General features: G+C 34.3%; 1 protein-coding gene across 1 annotated transcript in view; it reads right to left on the bottom strand.

Annotated features, from left to right (window-relative positions):
* The window catches only part of LOC142358604 (protein FAM76A-like), a 606,005-nt gene that overhangs the window by 879 nt on the left and 581,235 nt on the right, over positions 1–23,891 (bottom strand). Inside the window, exons 3-7 of the mRNA XM_075410045.1 lie at positions 11,373–11,424; positions 11,158–11,310; positions 10,999–11,090; positions 8,014–8,130; positions 4,740–4,923 (exon numbers count right to left, since the gene is read on the bottom strand). Coding sequence (XP_075266160.1) covers positions 4,740–4,923; positions 8,014–8,130; positions 10,999–11,090; positions 11,158–11,310; positions 11,373–11,424 — 598 coding nt within the window. The remainder of the gene's footprint in view (positions 1–4,739; positions 4,924–8,013; positions 8,131–10,998; positions 11,091–11,157; positions 11,311–11,372; positions 11,425–23,891) is intronic.

Below are 23,891 nucleotides of genomic sequence, written 5' to 3'. Positions count from 1 at the left end.
AGCTTTGGCGGGTAATTTACACTATTTATATAAGCTGATTTACTACATATATTTGCCACCCATAATCAAACAAGAGTGAAGTGAACTTTAAAAACTGCTGCGTATTTTTGCGTGCCCCTCTAACCTCGTCAATAGGTTATGGGCCAAGAAAGCTGACACATGAGACACAAGACAAAAGAAGCATAAGGGGTGACCTCTTTGACGAGTGACAAAGACCGAGAGAGAGAGAGAGAGAGAGAGAGAGAGAGAGAGAGAGCACTGGTCGAAAGAGTGTGTCCTTCAGAGACAAAGACAGAGTACAAAAAAACTGCAAAATTTGAAACTGTTGATTTGTCGAATTAACTTTATGCTTGATATTTATAAAGTCAAAACGTTCCAGCGCGCATCACAGCTTGTTTACAGGTGTGTAAAAATCACTCGTAATTTAACAAACTGTCTATTGAAAACAAAAAAGGGTAGATTAAAATAGTCAGTTCCTAAAATGATAAATCGATCTGTAGAACAGTTTGAAACTGTGAAAGCGATTTTGTCCCTGCAGTGCATGTAACATTGTGTGTAACATTTGAAACATACGCAAACCTGCAATACGACTGAGCATAGTAAAAACATCGTAAAACATGACGTATAGAAGGCTTGCTGGAGGAATAATGTGGAAGTTAGCCCATGCGTCACAGAAAAGTCTAAATTAGTGTTTGTTAAGTTATCTGGAGGATCCATCTTCATCGTGCTTAGTCGCTCGCAGTGGCGAAATTAGTGGCTATATTGGTCAATTTCCACTCCAATTTTGTCAAGGATACTACATTCTCAAACAAAATGGGTAATCTTTTATACTAAGTGGACAGATTTTCTCATTTAGCTTCTCTTCAAAAAACTGCTTCAAAACACTTTGTTTAACAAGAAAAATTGCAGGCTCTGCTTTGTTTCAAAAGTTTTATGTTAAAGTGGAAAAATTTTTAAGACTTAATTTAAGACTTTCTGATGGTAAAGTTTTACGAACGTTTATATCTGTGCTTCCAACATTTAAGTGATTTTTGCTTAAAATTAAGGTGATTTATTCAGACAAAAAAACTTCGTTTCATATTTATAATTCGCTTATATTTGTTGAACTTCGAAAAAAGGACATGTTTGGTGTTCTTCAGTTATGTCTCTGATAGAAGAGTGTGCAAATAGATAAATTTTAATTATATTTTGCTGAACGTTTAAATTTTAACTTCAACTTTTTGTTAACACATGATAAAGTTTCACCACTTTAAATATGCATAGCGAAATTATTGATAAACTTTTCTTTAGCGGTAAAGAAGACTTTATTTTTCTCAAAAGTTTGAGGCAGAAATGTATGTTTTGAAATTAAATTAAACTTGACGTCACTGTAGCAGATAAGGAGTTTATACTGAGTATGCTGAGTGGACAAGCCTCAAATGAGCAAACTGACGGCACCGATAGAAACGGGAGAGGTTTTTGACGAATAGACGGCCATTTGGTATGAACTTGTCCAGTGCGTCGACACAAAGTCAGTCATATTTTTGTGAATATAACGTGAGAAAGGGTCTGAAGTCTGAACAAGTGTTGTGTAGGACGTTACAAAGTTTGGAGACCACGTTTACAGGCCAAGAAAAAACCTTGGAAATTAAAAGTGATTTGAATAAATTTGAAAGTGAGAAACGCAATCAAAGAAGCACAGAGAAAATAGAACCCGTTTTCTTTACCAAATATGGAACTAATTTTACTTGTCAGAAGGGCATATTGCAAAATTTTCTGCACACGGACCGGAACCTAACAACGAAAAATATAATTCAAAAATAAAATATTTGACGTGCAAATAATTTGTTCATAAAACTGTTTCACAAACAAGAAATTTGAATTCCATGCAATGAAAACCGAATAAAAAATAATTCGAAAGAAAGTCAAAGCTCAGATTCGGAGGAACAAGCAGATAGTTTTGGCTTTTTTCGATGGAGAATTGTGTTGAACATCAAGATCTTACTGTTGACTATGGCGAAACAAACTACATGATTGAAGATAAAGATACTTTAACTAACCTGGATGAAACTTTTTCAAATATTCACAATACCAACAAAACACGCTCCTCAATATGAGATGTTGAGTTTTCCGCTAAGAAAAGCAATGAAGAACTGACAAAATTTCCTACAAGAAGCTTTATTCGTACCTGCCAAAAGTTAAATTTTTTCAAAACTTAAGAGAGCCTAGTGTGGATGTTTCTTCGGTTTAATGAAGTCTTCTTCCCTTTTGAAATTGAGAATGGGTTGTTTGTGTGGAAAGCTTCTCCCTGTTACAATGAAAATTGCTTTAATGTTGACAGTTTACAAATTTGGCATGCAAAGATGAGACAAAACAATTTTAATGATTTGACTCTTGCCAGAATTTTTGGAGGGGATGAAAATAGATGATTCAAGAAACGAAGCTGTGAAGCTTGTGAGTTGAATAAGTTGGAAAAACAGCCTGTTCCCAAGGATTGCATAAGAGCGAAAAAAATTAGACATTGCGCTTACAGAAGTCTTAGGAAAAAATTTTCCCAAAGCTGTTGATGTCCATGGTTATGGCATTGGATTTGTAGATAGTTTCAGTCGTTTCTCAAAAGTTTACTTTATGAAAACAAGAAACGAGGTCTTGGATAAGTTTAAACATTTATGTGCATATGTTGGAAAACCAGGCAATTTAGTTTCTGGTGGAGCTGGAGAATACATGTCAAATGAGTTTAAACGCTATTGTAGGAACCAGGCAATTCGTTTTGAACACTCTGCTCAATATACTCCACGAGAAAATTAAAGAAATTGAAGAATCTGGGAAACTTCTTTTGCTAAAGCTTGCTGTTTCTTGAATAACGCTAGCTTGGACAAACATTGGGCATATGCTTTGAACATGGCTTTTCACGTCAAAAACGCCTTTTCATTCAGCTCTTGAGAAAACACTTTTTGAAATGATGTACAATGAAAAACACGATTTATATTTTGTCAAACTTTTTGGTTCTGTTGCATTTATGCATATTGGAAAACCATTTCGCAAAAGATTACATCAAACCTCACAAAAGGGAAATTTGTAAGTGCTTTTGATTGGGTTTGAAGACGAAAAAGGAGAACTCAAAATTCGAAAGTCGAGAAACGTAAGATTTCATAAAGATAAATTTTACTTCAAACATATGAAAACGCCAAAATTAGTCGAAGACATTGATAACGATTCAAATTTTCTTTTTTGAGTCAACTCCTTATCGATCCTTTGCTTCCAAAAAATGTTGATGAGGCTTTGCAAAATCCATATTGGTTGAAAGCAATGAACAGTGAACACTACTCTTTGGTTAAAATAATAATTGGTTCTTAGTGAAAGGTGATGAAAAACCAGTAGGAAGTAGATGACATTTTGCCATTAAATTTGGTTCTAATGGTGAAATGTGTTGCGTTAAAGCTCGTTATAGCAACAGGAGACATGAAATAACCATCAAGTCATAAAATTACCGTGAAGAGATTTCATCAGCGGAGTCACCCTTATAAACGAAGAAGAAATTAAATCTGTCTATTTCAAAATGCACTTAAGGTAAGTCTTTTTCGCCAAGAACTTTTCCTCAGGGTGAACTGTTTTCTTACTTCTAAGTAGACACAATTACTGAAAAGCTGCCAAAAGTCTATTGTAAATTAAATCAAACTTATGTCACTGAAATGAACCCATTAGCTCGCGCACAAGTTTTGAAAAAGATCATTTGACAAATAACGACAAAAACCAGCGAAATCGCCAAAAAATTTTTTAAAAAATGATAAAACATGCATATTTTATTGAAAAGCCTCTAAAACTCGTGATAACCATGTTTTGTTGCTGAAAAACACGAAAAACACGTAGTAACCCTTTTCGAAGCCCTAGAAAAGTTTTTGTGGGCTCTGACTGAAAAACTGACTGAAAGACTGAAAATACAAATACTGACAAAAAATTAAAATCATTCACTTTTTGCGTTTAAGTTTACATTACCAAAACATACATCGCAAACAGACGCAAAAAATATGGCTTGCAAAAACCTTTATGAACTAAGACAATTGCACTATTTCGGCCTCAAAAAATGACCTTTTCCTTTTGAATTTACACCTTCCCAGCAGAATTAGCTCACTTGGCACCTGAAATTCGATTAAAGCCAGCTTATGGCCTCCAAAAAATTTGTCTCCAGAATCACCCTTAAATAATCTGACAATAACAATTCTCAAATTAGCATTAGTATATAATTTACCCGCATTCAAACTAAAAATATTTCACAGTAAAACATTCGGGCACAATCTAAAACCACGGATACTAAACTTTTTGATTTTGCCAATCATCTGTGAATAATTTTTTATCAACAAAAGATATGTACAGACATCAAAGATCGTTGAATCCGATTCAATAAAAAGCTTTAAAGAATATTGTATTAGAATTTATCTAATGCTGTCAATGATTTTAAGAATCAAGATGTTGACAACATAATTTAGCTTCAAAACCCGATTGGCTAATTTTATAACTAATTTGTTTTTTCTTACCTGATTAAAGTGGCGAGAACAAGCTGCTATTTTATTACCAATAATTGTGCTTTTATTACCAATAATCTACATGTCATTCGTAACTTCTGAATTGTCTTTCGATCGATTTTAATTTGCCACTAATTTTATCAGGTCACTCAAGAATTGGACTGCTTAATCTAACTTGGTGGGAAGTTGAATTGATTCTGTAAAATGTGATTGGAAAATATGTTGTTGCACTAGAACCTGTCTGTCTCTTGAGGCAATTTGGGAGTCCTTGCCAATCAGTTGTTTCTCCAGAGATGCCACTTTGTCTCTCAGCTCACTGATCAACATAAAATTGTCTCTTGGTAGAACATCACGAGAGGAGGAGGAGGAAATACCATTGCTAATGCAACTGCTGCTGTTCATCCGACTACTGCTGTTAATTCTAAATTTAAAAAAGGAACACTGAATTACCTGAGAATTTACAGACTAGTGTAAAGTTCAAGGCAGTGTATTTTACAGGTATTAAGTTACATGAGCAATTATTACAATTTTACAAAAATTATATATTTCAAAAGAGATAAAGTAAGTTTTCAATCATTAAGTATAGAGATAAACAAGGAGGCTCGGTAATGTGCGTTCGCACATTAAGACCATTAAGTTCCGACCCCGCTCATCTACATTTTTCACTTAATTGTCTACCAAATGAGGAAGAGATAAAAAAAATATCAACATATCGTTCAACAAACTACTAAAAAAAATAAAACAATCTACTCTAGAGGGCCTATGAGACCTGTGGCTACCATAATATGACTACCAGAAAAGACGGCAATAAAAATCAAATAGTTACAAATATTAATTACGACCAAAACTCCTTGTCCAGTTTTTGAAAACCAATAATAACCAAATCAAAATGGCATCAGATAAAATTTATACCAAGAAGATTAACCGGTACTTTTTTGGAACAAAACATGCGACTTTTCCTCAATGCGACTTGGCAACAAGTCGACTAGAAATGAGCAAAAGGGGCAAAGTTTATTAAAACCTTACTTTTTTAAAAAAAAAATGGAATTAAATTCGAACTGATTAGAAACATTACGCATCATTGATTAGAAATCATTGAGAGTCTTTTGTACCTCAATAGAGAGCGACTGAGGCCTTCCATTATCCAGGATATGTCATACGCCTACAAAAAGAACGACAAATACAGGCAAATTCATAAGATATTAACCTTGAGAATATAACATCTTCATTTGCGTCTTTTAGTAAAACGACTATCGCAAAAACAAATTCTGAAACAAATTGTCTAAGCCCTGAAGACATCATTTGAAACGTTTAAACAACAGAAAAATTAATGTTTGATTCAACAAAACATTAAAAAGAGCTCTAAATAATGAGTCTCATTTACGAAAATGATACAACATTGTAAAATACGAAAGAAACGCAAACCAGAACAAAAAGGGTTAAGTTGAAGAACACTATTACTCCTTTTTTTTCGAAAGTCAAAACAACCATTAGCTATTTACCGATATCAGTTATTAATTTCAATCGTTTATCTTAGTTGGCCACTGAGACCTTTAATTACACAATATTTGGCATTTGACAACAAAAATTAACAACAAATAAAGGGCAAAAATAAAAACTACCAATTTCTGCAAGAGAACGGTGTCGCAGCCCTTCAAACCATATGTTATGAAAGCAAAGAATATGTTCAGTTTCAAATGTTGTAAAGCTTTTTTCAATTAGATTGTTAAATAATGTGACAATTGTTAAATAATGTGACAATAATGTGACAATGTGCCAAAAGAAACAAAAGCTACAGCAAAAATGGGCAATGATGCACAAAAATCAGAAAATTTTGTATGAAAACTCGTAGTACCAAAAGCAAGAAAACCTTCTGTCAAAACAATCGGCCGCAAAATTAGTTTTTATTCTATAAGGAGGAACGGTTGACCTGTACTTACTGATAATAACCAAAATGTTGACTAAAATAATATAAAAAATTGACAAGTTCAAAAAATCACAGAAATTTCCTTAAAACAAATAAATTCAATAACATAAGAGACAATAGGTATCAACTGAATGAACAGACAAGAATCACTTGCATCTCATGAGGAAGAAATTTAGATCTTTGAGTGGTTAAACTCAAAAACCAGACTGCCAAAAGAACAAAAATTGAAGGCAAAAGACAAGAATTCAGTTAAATTTTACTAAAACTCTTCCTCAAAGCCATAAAAACCCTTTGGTTCTCTGAAAACAAACTGTATCGACATTCGGGCTCAAATTTACGTAAATTGGAGCTGTCAATAACGGAGCCGTGAATAAAAAATATTGTCAGTAATTAACATTAAAAACAAAAGCAAAATATTTTGAAAAAAGGCAGCATCAAAACAAAAACCAAAAACTCCCTGATTCTAAGAATCCATGAGATAATCGAACCTCTCCCTGTTTTTTTCGCACGCCCAGCAAACCGACCAAGTGTTCCAAGTGTTTGCGAATTAGACCAATTGTTGAGTGGAATTCTTCAAACATTAGAAAAAACAACGAAGCATTTTGTAAAATTATCGAGTTAAATCTGCAAAAAACGGCAAAATTTTAATTCCAGAAGACTTTCATAGGTCGCCTAATTGCAACTAGCGCTCCTTTTGAGATTAGAGAGTCTGTGTTAAGGTTTCTAGGTCACTAAGACTGGCAAACTTTAACAAAGTGGACCAAAAAATAATATTTTGTGCCATTTTTGATGAAAAAAGTTTGAATTATGAAAATTTTATTAAAAAATTTTTGCAAAAAAAAATTAAATCAAACAATTCAGCAACGCTCTTCTATCTCTGACGGTAACAACAACACTCTGCCGTTAAAAATTTTAACTTATTTTGAATTATATTAGCGAAATTGTGCCAAATTTTAGCAAAAATTACTGAAAATGTGAACAAAAACAGTCGAATGTTCACAAAACTTAAACCTCGATAACTCCCTGTAAAAGACGAAAATCGAAAAAATCTTTTTAATTCCGTATTCAACGCTGGACGGGCTTTTTAATGATACCACTCACAATTCTCTACGATGAATATATCGATCGGCCAAAATTGACTGAAAAAAAACCAGTTGAGTATATAGTTCCTCCCTCCCCACTAAAGTGGGGGTCGGAACAATTACACTAACATTAATTACCAATGCGAACAAATCCAAAATTTATTTTGTCTCAAAATTTTGTCAAAATTTATTTTATTAATTCACCCCTATTTTTTACCATCAATTCAAAATTCTTTAAAACAAAACCAAACGCAGTCAGTCTAGTTTCAGCAAATCATGAACACAAATTATTTGGCATTGCAAATCTTGATTCAACTTTGGGTACGCATGGTACATTTTATCCCTAAGCTGTCTGGATAACCATAATTCAACCGAGTTTTAAATAATTGGCTGTTTTTGGCATCAAATTGAGCAAATTGTTAGTACTTTTGCACATTAGGTAGTCTGACAGTATTTTCTCACATTGTTTACCATTATAATAGTTCTTTTCGGTTGTACTTACGGGGTCTTTTCAGGTGTAGATTCATGCGACCGCGTGGCTTCAGTTTTGATCAGATCGATTGTTTTCAGTGATTTCGTCTGAGAATGGCTATGAACTTTACCTGATTCTTCTAACATTCTGAAATAATCATTATTGTTTATCCCAGCAGCAAAGCGTAAGAATAACAAAACAAACTCAAGCTGATAAATGGAGAAAATAGCCTACGGTCGTTTTGCAGCTTTGACAAACGGGGCTAAATCTGCTTTCCTTTGTTTTGAACAATTATAATCAATTCGCGTCTAAGAAGAAGAGCTCAGTATATTCCGGAACATAACTGGACACTTTTGAGCAAAATAAACAGATCTTTTCTATTGCCAGATCATGCTTTGCATCTCAATTAAACTAAAACTTTATTACCTGGAACAAAAACTACAGACTTCATGAACAAGAACCATCCAGTCCGTGGAACACGCCCGCTCGCACCCCCCCCCCTTCACATGCAATATTTTTACAAAATGATTTACTATGTAATGGCACGTGCTCTGTAGCTGGGGGTGCATGACGTATTGGGGGGCACAAACGGAAAAGATCCCACATCTGTTTCATCGACAGACTTAAATTCTGAATACGAGCAATTTAGATCCCTCAAAAACCCGGAAGCCAAGCGTGAAGAAGTCCCTCGAGAAATGAAATCCAAACAATGTTCTAGAATAAAAACGGCCAAGCAAAAGCTTCGCATAAAAAGAAATTACAATAATTGCTTCAAATTTCGTTCGAGAGCAATTAATAAAAAAGAGACAAATAATTCAAAAATTATCATAGAGATCATGCCGGAAAAGAGGTGCAATTGAACCTCATGGCCCAAATGGTGACTGAAACAACAGAAAACAAAGAAACAGTTTTCCTTCGACAAAATATCAAAAGTAAGTGTCATTCTGAATTTATTCGGTAGATCGGTTTACTACTGTTTCTTAAGTAGGGAACAGAGGGATCAGTATCAATAAGCATAAGAAATGGCAACTAATATTAAATATTAAATACATACCCGGTAAACTGATTGATCTAAGGAAACCTTTTAAAGTGCGAAATATTTTGATTTCATTCTGTTGTCAGACATACTCTTGTTACTTGATGAGAGAATACAAGGGCTAGTATCAATACCAATAAGCAATATAGATGGTAACTGAGACTAATAAGAACAAACTTCAAAAGCCGGCATCTAAAATTGGGCTTTATGTGTTTATCCCGTTTCTATTTTTGATTCCGTGTTTTGATACTGATTCTGTTCATTTTAGATTGTTCTGCCCTTTAGAAGCACTTTGAGCAGAATGAGCGAACAATGAAACTAGCCCAGAGAACTCAAAGATTTCATTCAAAATGTCGAAAAAGCGGCAAAATGGGGTAAAGCGAAACAAATTTTCATTCGACGAATTACAAAATAAAAAATGTAGCCGGAAGCCTGAACCGATTCGAAGTAGATATTCAATTAGACCCCAGACAACTAATGATCAACCAAAATGTGCCTCTACTCATTAATGGTTATTTTGGAACACACAAAATATAAGACATGAGAACAAACATATCTATTAATACATGATAAAAATCTGATTAAAGTTAGCCACAAGTTGCGACTCCGAAAAAACTATTGGCCAAAAACTTAACAAAAACGGGTTTTATTTCAATAACGAATGACAATAAAAATACTCCTTAACCCATGCACAAGCCTTGAAAGGAGTTTCAATGGCGCCACTAAACATAGAAAAAACATTTGATAAAACCAAAAATGGCAAACTTTTTTTTCAAATATTCTATATTTTGGAAAAACACTGTTCAGAACCATTTCTGTTGGTTCTCGAATCTGTCTACTAACTGATCAGCAAGAATCATAAAAACTAATTGGCCTTTGAAGATCGATAAACTCAGAAAATGGCAAAAATTTCCAAACACTTGAAAAATTCAAAATTTAAAAAATATATAGTTAAAATTGATAAAATTAATATCTTTAGAACCTTTCACTGGCTTCAGAAACTATCCAGTAACTCAAATTCCTGCCCAGAAAAATTTTCACTGGCCCATAAAGATTGATAAAGTCGGAACATGATAATTTTCAGACCATTTGAAAAAAAAATTCAAACATTGTCACAAAATACGCAAAAAAGCCTGACAATAAAATGTTAATCACCATTTAATTGAACCTACCAACCATGCATACCCTACTATCAAACCCTAGATGAGTTTTCCTGGCTCCTGGGGCTAAAACAACAAATTTCGAAAAAAATTGCAAGTTATATTAAAAAATGCTAAAAATTGTGACATTAAAATCTTGAAAAGCATTTCAATACTAATAGAAACCATGCAGTACCTATTATCAAAACCTAGAGGAGGTTCCTGGGCACCTAGGGCTGGAAAATGAGACATTTTCAGAAAATTTGAAAAAAACTAGAAATTAGTTTAAATTTGCGTGTTTATGTTTGGAGTACCAAAACATATAGCTCACAAAAGGGTCATAAAAAGTAATTATTTCTTGCAAAAAACCTTTATCAACTTTTACAAACCTCAATTTCAGACTGGTTCAACAAAAAATTCGGAAAATGAAAAAAACGCGAAAAAAAATGCAACATTTTGGGCTCAAAAACTAAAAATGACCTTTTAACCTTGAATTACGGCCTTCGCAGTAAATTTACCACTCTAAGCACTTGAGGGACTACAATACGCGGCTAAGGACCACTAATGAAACTTGATTCCCGCTGAGCTTTACCTTTTTATCCCGTTTTGAAAGCTCAAAGTAATGAAAAAGGAATTTTTTTGTAAGTCATCTTACAAAAAACGACAGAACAAATACAATCCAATTCTTGGATTGTAAAAAGACAGAGCACCAATACAATCCAATTCTTGGATAGTAAAAAACAGCACACCAATACATTCCAAATTCTTTGGATTTAAAAAAATAGGAGCGCTATAATAGCCGGCTGAGAAACTTAGCAATTTACAAAGAATTCCACTTACGATCGTTTTCTGTTGCCATTAATATCGTCAGTTCCAGATTTCTTTCTCCGGTATGACTGCAAACAACTCCAGCACAAAATTCGATTGCCGATCTAAATTAGAGCATCGGAAGTTTCCATAAAAAGATATAAATTGTCTCTACTGTTAACAGTACTATACTTTTTTATCATCTTTCCTGTCAAAACCGCATTCCCGCTTGCACCGTTCACATGGTAGTGGATTTCCATATTTGCTACTGTAGTGTTTACATCGGGTGCAAATTGTAGACTTGTTGAATGCTGCTATCATGTTGCACCATTCACAAGCCTTCGGCTGAAAAAACATCAGTTTATCAGCTCCGATCATACTTCAAGTACATAATTAGAAAATCAAACCTTTCCGAAATGTTTTTCATTTTTGAGACAGTTTCTGCACAGCGACGAGCTTCTAAAACCAGATATACAACTCCTTAAATTTCAACAAGTATCGCGTTTGTAATATTAATAGTAGAACAAGATTTAGGTCGAAGCCTTGGGTTTAGCACCACATATTGCAAACCATTGCAATGTATTCTCGACGTACATTTGTTCTTTTCATTAAAGTATTAAAGTTTTTTGCAGAAAACCGTCCAGTAGCTATTGCAAATTGTGTTTTTATTCAAATCGGGCCCCAAATGTTATTTGGCCAATTTGTTAAAGAGACATGTGGTGCAAAAAAGAAATTATCGACAGTGCGGGATGTGCGATTTTCCTCGTCCTAGAGCGAAAGGACATGTTTGCGCATTTTCTATCTATGGTTTAGAGTCCCCATCATGATGTCCTCTCAAAATTGATAAAGGTGATGAGGTCGTACATTTCGATTGCAAAATTTTCAAAAACATTAGACGGTCATAGTAGCTTGAGTTGTCATTGTCATCTTGTTACTGTCCTCTGAAAATTTTCAAAATTCGGCAACCCAGCAGCTGGGCAATATGTTAGAATGGATATGATACAACCTTTGTATGCAAAAGGATTTTTTCTGCGGCCGCAGATGTTTCTCTAAATTTGAGAAGGCCTTCAGTGCTTTTGACTTTAGTAGTAATAGGGTGAGCAAGTCACCCCGGGGGGGGGGGGGGGGGTGTAGACCCCATGTATTAAGATAGGGTATAGGAGTAATTTTTGAGAGAGGGTCTACACTAATGTATTAAGATAGGGTATAGGCGTACATGTATTAAGATTAGTAATAGCGGCCGCCACGTATTAGTTATAGCGGCCGCCACGTATTAAGATTAGGAATAGCTGCCGCAACGTATTAAGATTAGGAATAGCCGCCGCAACGTATTAAGATTAGGAATAGCCGCCGCAACGTATTAAGATTAGGAATAGCCGCCGCAACGTATTAAGATTAGGAATAGCCGCCGCAACGTATTAAGATTAGGAATAGCCGCCGCAACGTATTAAGATTAGGAATAGCCGCCGCAACGTATTAAGATTAGGAATAGCCGCCGCAACGTATTAAGATTAGGAATAGCCGCCGCAACGTATTAAGATTAGGAATAGCCGCCGCAACGTATTAAGATTAGGAATAGCCGCCGCAACGTATTAAGGTTAAGTTTAGGGACCAGGGTATTAGTAGTATAGTGTGAGTAGATCAGCCGCATTTTTGGGAGCCGGTCATTGGCCTTTCCGCGCAGGGAATTGTACAGGCGGGGAATTGTACAGGCAGCGCGCACGGGAATTGTACAGGCGGGGAATTGTACAGGCAGCGCGCACGTGATTTGTACAGGCGGGGAATTGTACAGGCAGCGCGCACGGGAATTGTACAGGCGGGAAATTGTACAGGTAGCGGGAATTAACGGATAATTCCCCTCGCAGTAAATTTCAACATGTTTATTGGTATAACCAGCGCAATGTATTAAGATTAGGTATAGCCGCCGCAATGTATTAAGATTAGGTATAGCCGCCGCAATGTATTAAGATTAGTTATAGCCGCCGCAATGTATTAAGATTAGGTATAGTCGCCGCAATGTTTTAAGATTAGGTATAGCCGCTGCAATGTATTAAGATTAGGTATAGCCGCCGCAATGTATTAAGATTAAGTATAGCCGACCCTAAATAGCAAGATGGCGCAGCGGAAGCGTGCTGGGCTCATAACCCAGAGGTCGGTAGATCGAAACTACCTCTTGCTGAGCTGGCATTGTCACAGTACTAGTGGACTTTTACGCGCTCATAACATGGAAAAAAGTTAAATAAAAGAAAAAAATTGAATTAATAAGTACCAAAATAACAGACACAGTACAAATTAAGCACATGCAAATACAAATTTAATCAAACGTTTACATGATGATAGTACAAAAGAAAAGAGTATTAAAGTACATTTAGCCGAGTAGTTAATAAAGTCGACAACAAAAATTTGAGTAACTAACGAAGAATTAAGGAATTTAGAAAAAAATTACTGCCGACTTTATTACACTTCGACTTATTTTACATTAAATTTATCTAATTACATATAATCACTTATAAAGTTTAAAACATGAACGTCATGAACCTTGTTCAGTTTTGTTTGAAAAAATTTAAATAGTTGAAATGCTGCAAATATTGTGTAAAATCCACACAAATTATCAGTTTTCTGAACTGGTTGTTGTATCATTTTCTGATACTTTTTATTCAAAAATTTGTATTTTGTGATTGGACGAGCCAAAGAATCAGCATAGTAATAAGTTCGATTGAGTCGAGCAATCATTATCCAATGCTCTCCAGCTTCACTGCTCGGAGAAGTGTTGATGATAGCAAAACTGAATGTGGGTAGCCTTGGAACACAATCTGCTGGAAACGATCCAATATAGCGGTAATTGAGTTCTGGGATTCGTTCAATAATCTGTCTCAGGGAAGTGTTATCCATGACAAACAATTTTTCTCTGCTTTATTTCGCAAGTACCATTAACACACGGATTTCTAACTGTACAGTCAAGCTGAAAAGACTCATTCTCTTCATAAAAGCAACAATCATTGGACTTTTTACCTTGCTCTAATAAAAGGTTGCTTGACTTTTTAATTTTGTCAACAGAATTGTTATGGGATTTGGGGTAGAATAAAATAATTATAAAAAGAAGTACCAGAAAAATTAGGAGAGAAACGTAAACAAAAAAGTTTGAATTAGTTCGCCCCCAGTTAACGTCCATTTTAAGTAATTATTTGGTGAAGAGAATGGCAACTGGGTGACGATAATATATAACCCAAAAATGTTCCAATGCAGAAAGCAATGATGTAAAACCCATAAAAAACTGAAAATATGAAAAAATTTTCGTTAACGCAAAATCTTCAGACATTTTTAGCAACCGTTCCGAACTGATCAATTTTAACAGTGGACATCCTTTCTCCTAGAACAATTAATTCTGTCACGCTTCTTAGCGGGCGGTCGAAAAACATTTCTAATCGGATACTTTCACCGCTGAGCTCAGGATAATGAATACTTTCTCCAGCATCTTGAAGTGAAGTGAGATCAAATACAAGCACGTAATGGTTCTAAAATAGATTATGTGGTAACGCGGGAATCTCTTCGTTAAAATTCATTGCTTTCATTGTTGTTACATATGCCCTACAGTCATTGGTTGTATCAACTGATACTATAGCTCTACCTCCTCGAACAATTCTTAGTTCTCGTAAACCAAATTTCTGATAATGGAAAGGATTTTCTTGAAAATGTCCTGTGAATGCTGAATTTGTGTTCATCGCAATAGCTACTCTTCTGATTGGAGCATTGTTAAAAACATTTTCCTGAATAAACTGGTTCTGTCCTGAAGGAATAATAAATGTGCGTGCAATTGTTTCCATAAAGTTGTAACAAGCAGGTTGATGAGTTAATTGATATTTGATAGTCTGGTGATACACTTCGTTAACAACAACACGTCTTGTACACAGGGAACAGTCAAGAACTTTAAGGGAGACGTGAGGATTGTAGGAGATCATGTAAAAATTGGGTCTTGCACGAAGCAATTTCAGTCTAACTTTTGTATTTGGAAGCAGTAACTTTTCACATTGGAACAAATCAATTGCTAATTTACCGTAATAAGTAGTTCCATTTTTCAGCAAAAGTTCTTCCTCTCGATCTATAAAAGGGCTTTTCTCAAAATCGCTGGGTTCTTTTTCAAATTCATATTCATGACAAGCCAAAATACCTTCATTATTTCTTGTGGAAGCGTTAAATTCATTGGAAATTAAAGCTTTGTGTCCATAGAGACCGTTTGAGTTCTAAACCTGTTGATTGTTCAGATACACCTCACAGTTGGAGAAGAGCGAGTGCAATAAATTGTTGACGTGAGTTAGATAATGTAAATCATCATCTGTGAAAGAAATTCCCATATCTGCTTTTCCATGCTCGTCTTTTTTCATAAAGTCATCAAACAATCTTCCCTTTTGTAATCCAACTTTGATTTGAAGGTGGATATCTCTCATATCAAGATATATGCTTCTATCTGTTTCAAACTCGAACTCAATGCTGCTTTCATCCAATGAAGTACTGGGATAAACTTCTTGAACGTGAGAAGGTTCAATTGGTTCCAAAACAGGAATTTTGTCAAAAATCTCCAAGCAAGAGTTCGTAAAGTGACCATAACGAAAGTTGCTATCGTTTGCTGATCTAGTATTCATTTTAGCTTAGAAAAAATATCTCTTCTAGTTCGACGACGTCGACTGGTTTTTGGGGTAATTCTTCGAATTATGCGCCGTTTCCTAATTTTTCCACCACCTAGCTGTTTACGTAATGTTTTCTTTCCAACATCTGCAGCCACAGATTTGAATTTTTTCTTTCCAGTTAGAACATTTCCAATTTCTGGTGCAGCTATATCAAGCAAATCAGCACCAACTCTTTTTGCTGCTGGGACAACATATCTCCTCAAGAATGGAATAGCTGTCCTCCCAATTGTTTTTGCTAACGCTCCGAATCCTCTTCCCCTCTGTCTTGAATAACCACGAAAATACGGTAAATCACTATCAGCAACCATTTTCTACAACTTTAAATCTAAAAATTATTGTCAGAAGTTTTTCTAAACATTAGTACCGCTCTTGTCACACCAACAGAGTTGAAAGGAACTTTTTCACCATAAGAGTCCCGGAGCTCGAGTTTTATGCTGTGGAATGAGTTTTTTAGAATTTTTTTAAATTGTAAGTTTGGAAAATTTTGATAATTCATGTATTGTCCCGTTGAGATGATATCTCCATTCTTAACTTTTGATATAAACGGAATGCATCGTAAAAGAGCAGCTTTTGTATCACCCACAATATTGTATTCAACAATATCACTATATATCATTAAGGTGTGTATTCGTACAATGTCATAAGGAAACTTGGGAAAATGTGGACCACCACCACTCATGAAAACACCCATACCATTAACAGCTTCTTCGCATCCAAAGACATGACAAAGATCGGCACTAAAAATGACAAGTAAAGAGTTCTGATTTGGAAGACTCAAAGAAATTCGCTGTGTAATTTTGTTAACGTGTAAATTGATGGGCGTTTTTTCATATTTTTCACGTTCCTGAATTTTTCTATTCATTTCATTGACAATATCAGAGATCGAGGGGTATAGACCTGGATCAAGTGTGTAATAATCCGATGGTTTTGTATCTGGCGTTGCTTCATCTAGATAGAAGAATTTACCCTCTGTTATGTTTTGGTACAAGGAAGGATACGACAGTTCTGTTATCGCTACCTCCCATTCTCCATCAAGATTAATTTGTTCAGGTAGAAAATTCGTGAAAGAACTTAGTGTATTGTTTGGGTAACAATCAAACGACGCATTGGAAACCAACTCAACAGTGAAAGAACTCATCTTTAAATGATACACTTTGAAAGCTCTTGCTCATAAAATTTACCTAGAATTTCATCACCTTGTTCTCCACAAAGGTTATAGGTTGGCGGTTTAAAAGAAGCAATTTTAACAATTTTGAATATTTCATTTGTGAACTGTGATTTATAACCTTTTCTGAATGGAATATCTTTTTTTGATATACGAACACTTTCACCAACTTTAAAACGTGGTCGTTTATATTGGTTAATTGGGTTTCTGTAAAAAATTGACAAAAAGTCTTTGTTTGTTATATTTTTTGGAGCTTTACCTGTTGAGCGATTAACTCTTGTGTTCATAGTTTTGACAAAGGAATCCATTTTTCTCATGTATTTATCACCATTTTCTTCCATATAGCGATAAATAATGTTTTTCAGGGATTTAATGGCTCGTTCTGCTACAGCAGCTTTCGTTTCACTTCTAGTAGAGTAAATTTTAATTTTCTTGTCCATACAAAACTTTTGAAACTCACCACTAAACTCTGTTCCCTGGTCAACCCATACTTTCGCGGGCATACTTTTTTACGCAACATTTTTTTGAAAGCTACAACTGCATCGGTAGAGTACTTTGACTTCATTGGTTGCACACGAACAAAGCGAGAAAAGACGTCAACACATACTAATAAATACTTCACTCCATTATTAGTATCCGATAATTTATCCATAAAAGCTAGATCGAGACACCAGATCTCATTGATTCGCTTAGCAAATGCTGGTAATCTTTTTGAAATGTCGTGTTGCATGACGATACTTTGTGTAGGAATCTTTACTGTGTAGAAAGTAGGCAACTTTCTTTTTGGATAACCCACTTGCCTTTTGTAGATTTTTAATTGATCCATATGCGGCTTTTCCATCTCTATACAGCCTTTGTAGCTTGGCTTTTTCAGATTTTGAAAGGAATCCAGCTCCCTCTGTCTTTGCTTTTGGCATCTTTGTTTATTACTTTTTGCGGATTTATTCCGGTAGCATCAAGTATTGTGTAATATATGTCGGGAAAATCAGCGTTCTTTCTTTTTAATGCAAAAATAAAATCTGCAAAAGCTACTTCTGTATCTCTTCCATCTAATAAAATTGTGTCGTTGAGAGATAGCTTGACTCGCGGTGAATTCAAAATTTGATCTACAATTGATTCGTTCTTTAAAGATCTGGTTTTGTTGCTGATTTCCTTGTAATTAGGGTTCAAATGTGTTGGGACAGAAACTGGTTTCTGCTCAAAAGTGTCCAACTTTTTAACTTCTAATTTGAATTTTTTTATTCGTAAAGGTGTTGAGGAATCAAAACAAACTGTTCCATTTCAAGACAATCGATTAATGATAGATGGTGTCAAAATTGATATGAGCTCTATTCCTTTTCGTGAACGAACTTAAAATTGCTCTTCTTTTATTTATTCCGGTTCTTTTTAGCACGAGTTGATGAATTTCGTCTCTGTACTTTATTACGTCTTGTTTTTGTATTTCCTGTAGTTGTCCCCCGAGAAGGTTTACTATGCATTCGTTTAGAAACTGAATGAAATCTTTTGGACAATTTCTTAGGAACGATTTCTTGAAGTTCTGGGAATACGTTTGGAACGTTATCAGCGTAGAGAGATGTTGTGTGTTCATCGTTCAAAAAAGTAATCTCTTGTTTCGTTTTAGGGAGAAAAAAAATAGTGGGAATAGAACCACTGTTTCTGCAAAATCTAAGAGAGTCGACTGTTTTCGGAGTTAGATCAATGAGTAAGTGACCATACGGGATTGAAGTAGCTTTTGTATACCAATCTTTTAATTGTGATCCTAACCCGAGCTGTTGACTAAGAGTGTTAATCTGGAGAACATCTCTAGGAGACTTGAATAAAACTATATGAGTATTTTGTAACTCAATATCTCTTCCCAACCTACTCTGATGAAAAAGATTATGCTTTATATATATTGTACTAAGACCTTTGTGTCTTCCAGCTGTCGCGATTTTAACAAATTCTTTCGAGCTTGAGATTTCTTCACAAGAATCATCAAAAATCACCAAATACTTTGTTCCATTATTGGGTAGACTCTGAATGAACTCAAAGTCAACTCCTTGAATAAATTGAATGTTTTTAATGTTTTTGGACATTAGACCGTAAAGTGATTGATAATGTTGATAAAAATAGTAAATTTTATCAAAATCGGGTTGAAAAGTTCCAATAATTAGCCAATCATGGATAAGATGAGATTTTCCAGACCCGCTTGGTCCCACCAATGAAATAAAAATGCGTTCCTTAGTAGAGATTATTTTGTTCATAGTTTAGGAGAAGGTAAAATATAACCGACTGTACTAGATAAGATAGCAATCCAAACTGTTGTTTCTTCACTGGTTTCGACAAGAGTTATTCTTACTATACAGCACGCTAATATTAACAAAATAACAAAAAATTGGGACAAAAAAACCACCAGAGATCTATTACAAGTCTGTCCAAAACATTTCCACGATTGTCGTTCCTGGTTATTATCATCAAAGACAAAATTACCTAAATTTAAACCGTTATCTGTATGCTCGGTCATTTATACCTTATTTTTAAGGGAAAATCAATTTTTTGAACTGGGAATGCAACTTCTCTCTGATTTCAAAAGTAGTAAAATAAAAAGAATAAATTACAAAACGATCACAAATACAAATAGAAATTACAAATAGAAATTACAAATATTATACGTTATCAAAAAAATCCCGAGTCCAAGTTCCGTAAGCATAAGCTTTCTTCTCTGCACAGTGAAATGTCTTTTTGTGTCGATACGGATAATTGCTACAATCCCAGTCAGTATCCGAGTTATTGAGAAGTTTGGAAACTTTTGGACAACCAAGATCATCTAGATTCTCCACATCTTTACACAAGTAATTTGAGAGAAGATTACACTTCTCTAACCCTTTTGCAAAGTATTCTGTTGTAGGTGAACAATGTTGGTGAATGATTGATGACAACTCAGTGTATTCCAGTTTTCCATTGTTCCAATTAATCCCATGTAAATTTTTAGTGTTCCATTTTGCTTGAAAAGTAGGTTTATAGTCTTTGGGTGGGAGGAAACTGTATCCCAATACAATTCCATCCTTGAAAACACCCAACTCCTTGACAATTTTCCCTTCCAAGCACTCAATATCAAACACAACGAGAGACATTCTTTTTCTAGGTTGAATTATTACAAAAATGATTAGCAGTCTAGCATTTTGAAAATTTGAGGATGATAAAATTTAATAAAGACACAAAAGATTAACCCAGTTAAATGTCCCAAGAAACATGAGCTTGGAAAATTTGGTAACATGTAACAGTATCCTGGTCCCTTGTTTGTAGTTGCTTTAACCGCTCCAGCAGAATCGTGTCGTATAGCATGTAATCGAAAAACTTTCAATCTAGCAAAGAAAAAATCTAAAAAGGAATTTCCATAACCAATAAGTCCTCCATGAGGAAATTTTTGGTTAATTTCCTCCAAATTTATATTCTCGTCCCAAATTTTACAGGCCGCTAAAAAACAGTTTTTGCGTTTTTCATTTTCGGGAAACATTGAAAGGATGCTTCCGTAGCAATTGAATATGTTGACAAGAATGACAATATCCATCAACTTTGAGTTCCTTCATCCATGTCAATGCAAGTTTTCTTAAACTTTTCAATATAAGATAAAAGTGTAGGGAGATGCTCTAGTAAGTTCTCGTACTCTTCTTTTTTTAATTCAATATTTGTCAGAAAACTCCACTGATATCCGTTCCAACGATGTTGTGAAATGGTAACTTGTTGTTTATCTGAACGATATATAAGACTTGTTCTGCGTAATCCGTTGTGAATAACCCACTTAAATTCTGAAATTTGGGACTCTATGTCCAAATTTTCTAATTTGGGAAAATTTTGAGCTTCAAGAACAGTATACGAATATCTTTTAAGTTCGTAATGAAGTCTAACGTGAAAAACCTTTGACTTGTCTCTGAGACTCAAAAAAATGTTTCTTGAGCAACCAATATCCCAACTCATTCTCAGATCAAAGATTTTTAAAATGAAAAATTTATTGTAGAGAAGACAAAGCCATATTACAAAATCACACAACAATTATTATTGAAATGTACATTGTTCAATGTTAGAAAAGTCATTCAAATTTTGAATCAGTTCCTTGAACTCGTCCAAAGTGTAGCTGACATAAGTCACCTGCTTGAACTCATTGTTTTCCTTGCGACAAAAGAGCCGAATCTGCACATAAATGGAGGCTGGATTCTCCTGAACGTATTGAATGAAAGTCACATATATTCGTCGATTTCGTCCTATGCTGACCTCTCTGACTTTGTGACATCGTTGCAGCACATCCTCCATACATGGGTTCTTATCAAATTGAGTCGGGTGCTCACTCAGTTCCAACTCCCCATCCAGGATATTGTTCTTGAGGAAACAGAATTTCTTGAATTCGTAATCCTATTCGAAGTTGTTGGTACTTCTCAAATGTTCCAAAATTATCTTTTTTGAAGACTTGGAAAGTTGGTTCGGAATAATTTTGTCCGTTTTTAAAAATCTGGGACACAGTAAATCTCCCAAATCTTTTTGGGTTAGAACCAAAGTCTATATAAAATGGAACCGAATCAGTTCCAGTTTTAGGTTGAGAATCGGTAAACATAGACGGAGCACTCGAGTAAAACGGAGAGACTTGAGAGAGAGACATTTTATCAACTTAATGTGACAGAGAGAAATTAATTGAATGATTTGACTTGTAATTTTACTTCCTCTATTGTTTCCGATCACCTTTATTTGGTAATGATGTCATTATCCTTCTTTCATTTCCAAATATGGAAAGTTCAATTGCGTCATTTTGCAAAAATTCCTTATAAGGAAACTTAGTCAGAAATTTTAAGTTGAGCAAACATTTGAACTAGAGCAGCATATTTATCTTGATGTTTAGCACGTCTGTGTTGCATTAGCGAGTAATAGTGTTTGAAATATTTAGAACAAGTAAAACAACGGATTTTTCTGAGTTGCTGTCTCTTGAACTGTGTCATTTTTCAAATGAAATTTTCGCTGTGTTTGAACTGAATTGCGTTATTTCCTTATACGGTAGTTTAAAAGAATCACTCCAAAATCACTTTGGTTACAGAATGACAGCAGTTACGTGTCAAGTTTTACCTGACTTTTATAAAAATTTTGTGAGAAAGCCTTGTTCATTTGCGTATCAGTTAAGGATTATAAACCTTACTTGCTTACTAGTGAATACTCTGTTGCGTCTCACAATTACACTTTTTGTCCTCTGAAAAATTGTTCTTATCACATAATTCTCATTTCATCTTCCATTAATGAATTACTCCAAAAATTGGATGATTTATCTTTTCAATATCAGACAGTGGACTGCTTATACACCTTATATAAACATCAGTTTTTCGGTCACACAAACGAAGAAGCAGGACTTGTTTTCACCCAATTGAAGAGAGCGGTACAACATAATTCGGAAAACAAATGTGTTGAAAAACTACCCAGCGTGTCTAAGAAGAGATTGAGTAGAAAAAAGTTCAAGAGACATCTACTGAGAGCTGAGCAAAGAAATGCAAGCACACAAACATTGAGATCATCCTTCTTCGACCGAATTCAGTCTCTTAAGAACTCAAAGTATGAGAGTGAATTAATAAAAATTGTTGATTGTTTACTAGATTGTCATGGAATAATTGATAACCCCATGTTGTACTTTGAAGTTAGAAAGTAATAAAGTGTTTGTACTAAAATGTTTTATTATTAGTGTATATTCTAAAAGTCGAAATTTGAAGTCGATTTGTTTGTTAAATGTCGAATTTTCACACAACATTTTTTGTTAAAAGTCAAAAATAGAACCTCAGATTTTTCATTAAAAATCAAAAAATGTTACCAAACTGTGCGTGCAAAATGTGCAATTTTTTCTCATTTTTCTTAGTTTTACGGTATGATTTTAAGCAAAAAACATAAATTTTAATAATTTTTAAAATGACAAGTTTTGAATCTGTTCTTGCAGCTTAAAAATCGGATTTGTAACAGTAATTTTTTCTTAAAAATCGAATTTTTTCTCGACATTTTTTGTTAAATATCGAAAATAAATTCGACAATTTTCTTAAATATCAAAATTAAATTCGGTATTTTTCTTAATTGTCGAAAAACAAATTTTCAATAATAACCAAGTACCTAAATTATCAAGTAACCTTTCGTGTTAATCTTTTATTCTGGAAAACTATAAAAAAAATTATAAAATTGAAAATGTAAATTTAATACGAAACACCCAAAAGGTATTCAGAAACTTTATTATTTTTACGAACAAATACAAAATAGTTTACAAAATTGAACATAGAAATCATTCAAAAAGAGTTTCAATAACATATTCTGGTAAGTTCTGAATTTCATTACCGAAACCTCTTTGTCGCTCAATTCTACCAGGTAGTTGAGTTGGTTGAACAGTGACTGGAGTATTAGGTACATCACTCAAAAAGATAGGGTTGTGAGCTGTTCCTTCCTCAATCGATGGGGTTGTCATCGAGGGTGTAGTTGACATGTCAGTAGATCCATAGTACTGCGCTGGATCAAAGTTTTCCAGATCGTTAAATGACGTGGTGGTACTAGTATCAATACTCAACTATGAGATAAGCAAAACGATATCATTAACTTTTACAACAAGTTTCTTAATACTAAAATTTGATTGGTTTGTAGTTTGTAAAATAATCACGTTAACGTCAATTGTATATAAGTTATCTTCAATTAAAGTAGGAGTTTTCTTCTCTAATGTTTTAATATTATTGTAAAAACACATTTAGTGTTTTATCGATGAAATTACAAAATTAGTTTGTTTACAATAATATTTGTATTCTCTAAGTGAGCAAACATCTGACAGATAGATTTTGTTAAGAAGTCTGTTTTGGGATGAATAGTATTGTTTTGTTAAAAAGTAACACAAATCAGCAATATGACAAATAAATATAACTTAAGATTTCCGATTTTCCTCCAAGGAATAAGGTTACACATTTTTGATGTTTTCTGGATTTAAATACAATGTATAATGTAACACTGTGACTGCTTCGTAGGAAGTTCTTGAACTTTCGTATTGCGTAATGTTACTAAAAATAGAAATTTCGTCATTTCCTTATATGGAAATAATT

The sequence above is a fragment of the Convolutriloba macropyga genome, chromosome 2 (genome assembly GCF_964194025.1).
Source record: "Convolutriloba macropyga chromosome 2, txConMacr16.3, whole genome shotgun sequence".
NCBI classification, from domain to species: Eukaryota; Metazoa; Xenacoelomorpha; order Acoela; family Convolutidae; genus Convolutriloba; species Convolutriloba macropyga.
The sequence above is the reverse complement of the archived record's forward strand: the minus strand, read 5'-3'. Positions and strand labels throughout refer to the sequence as shown.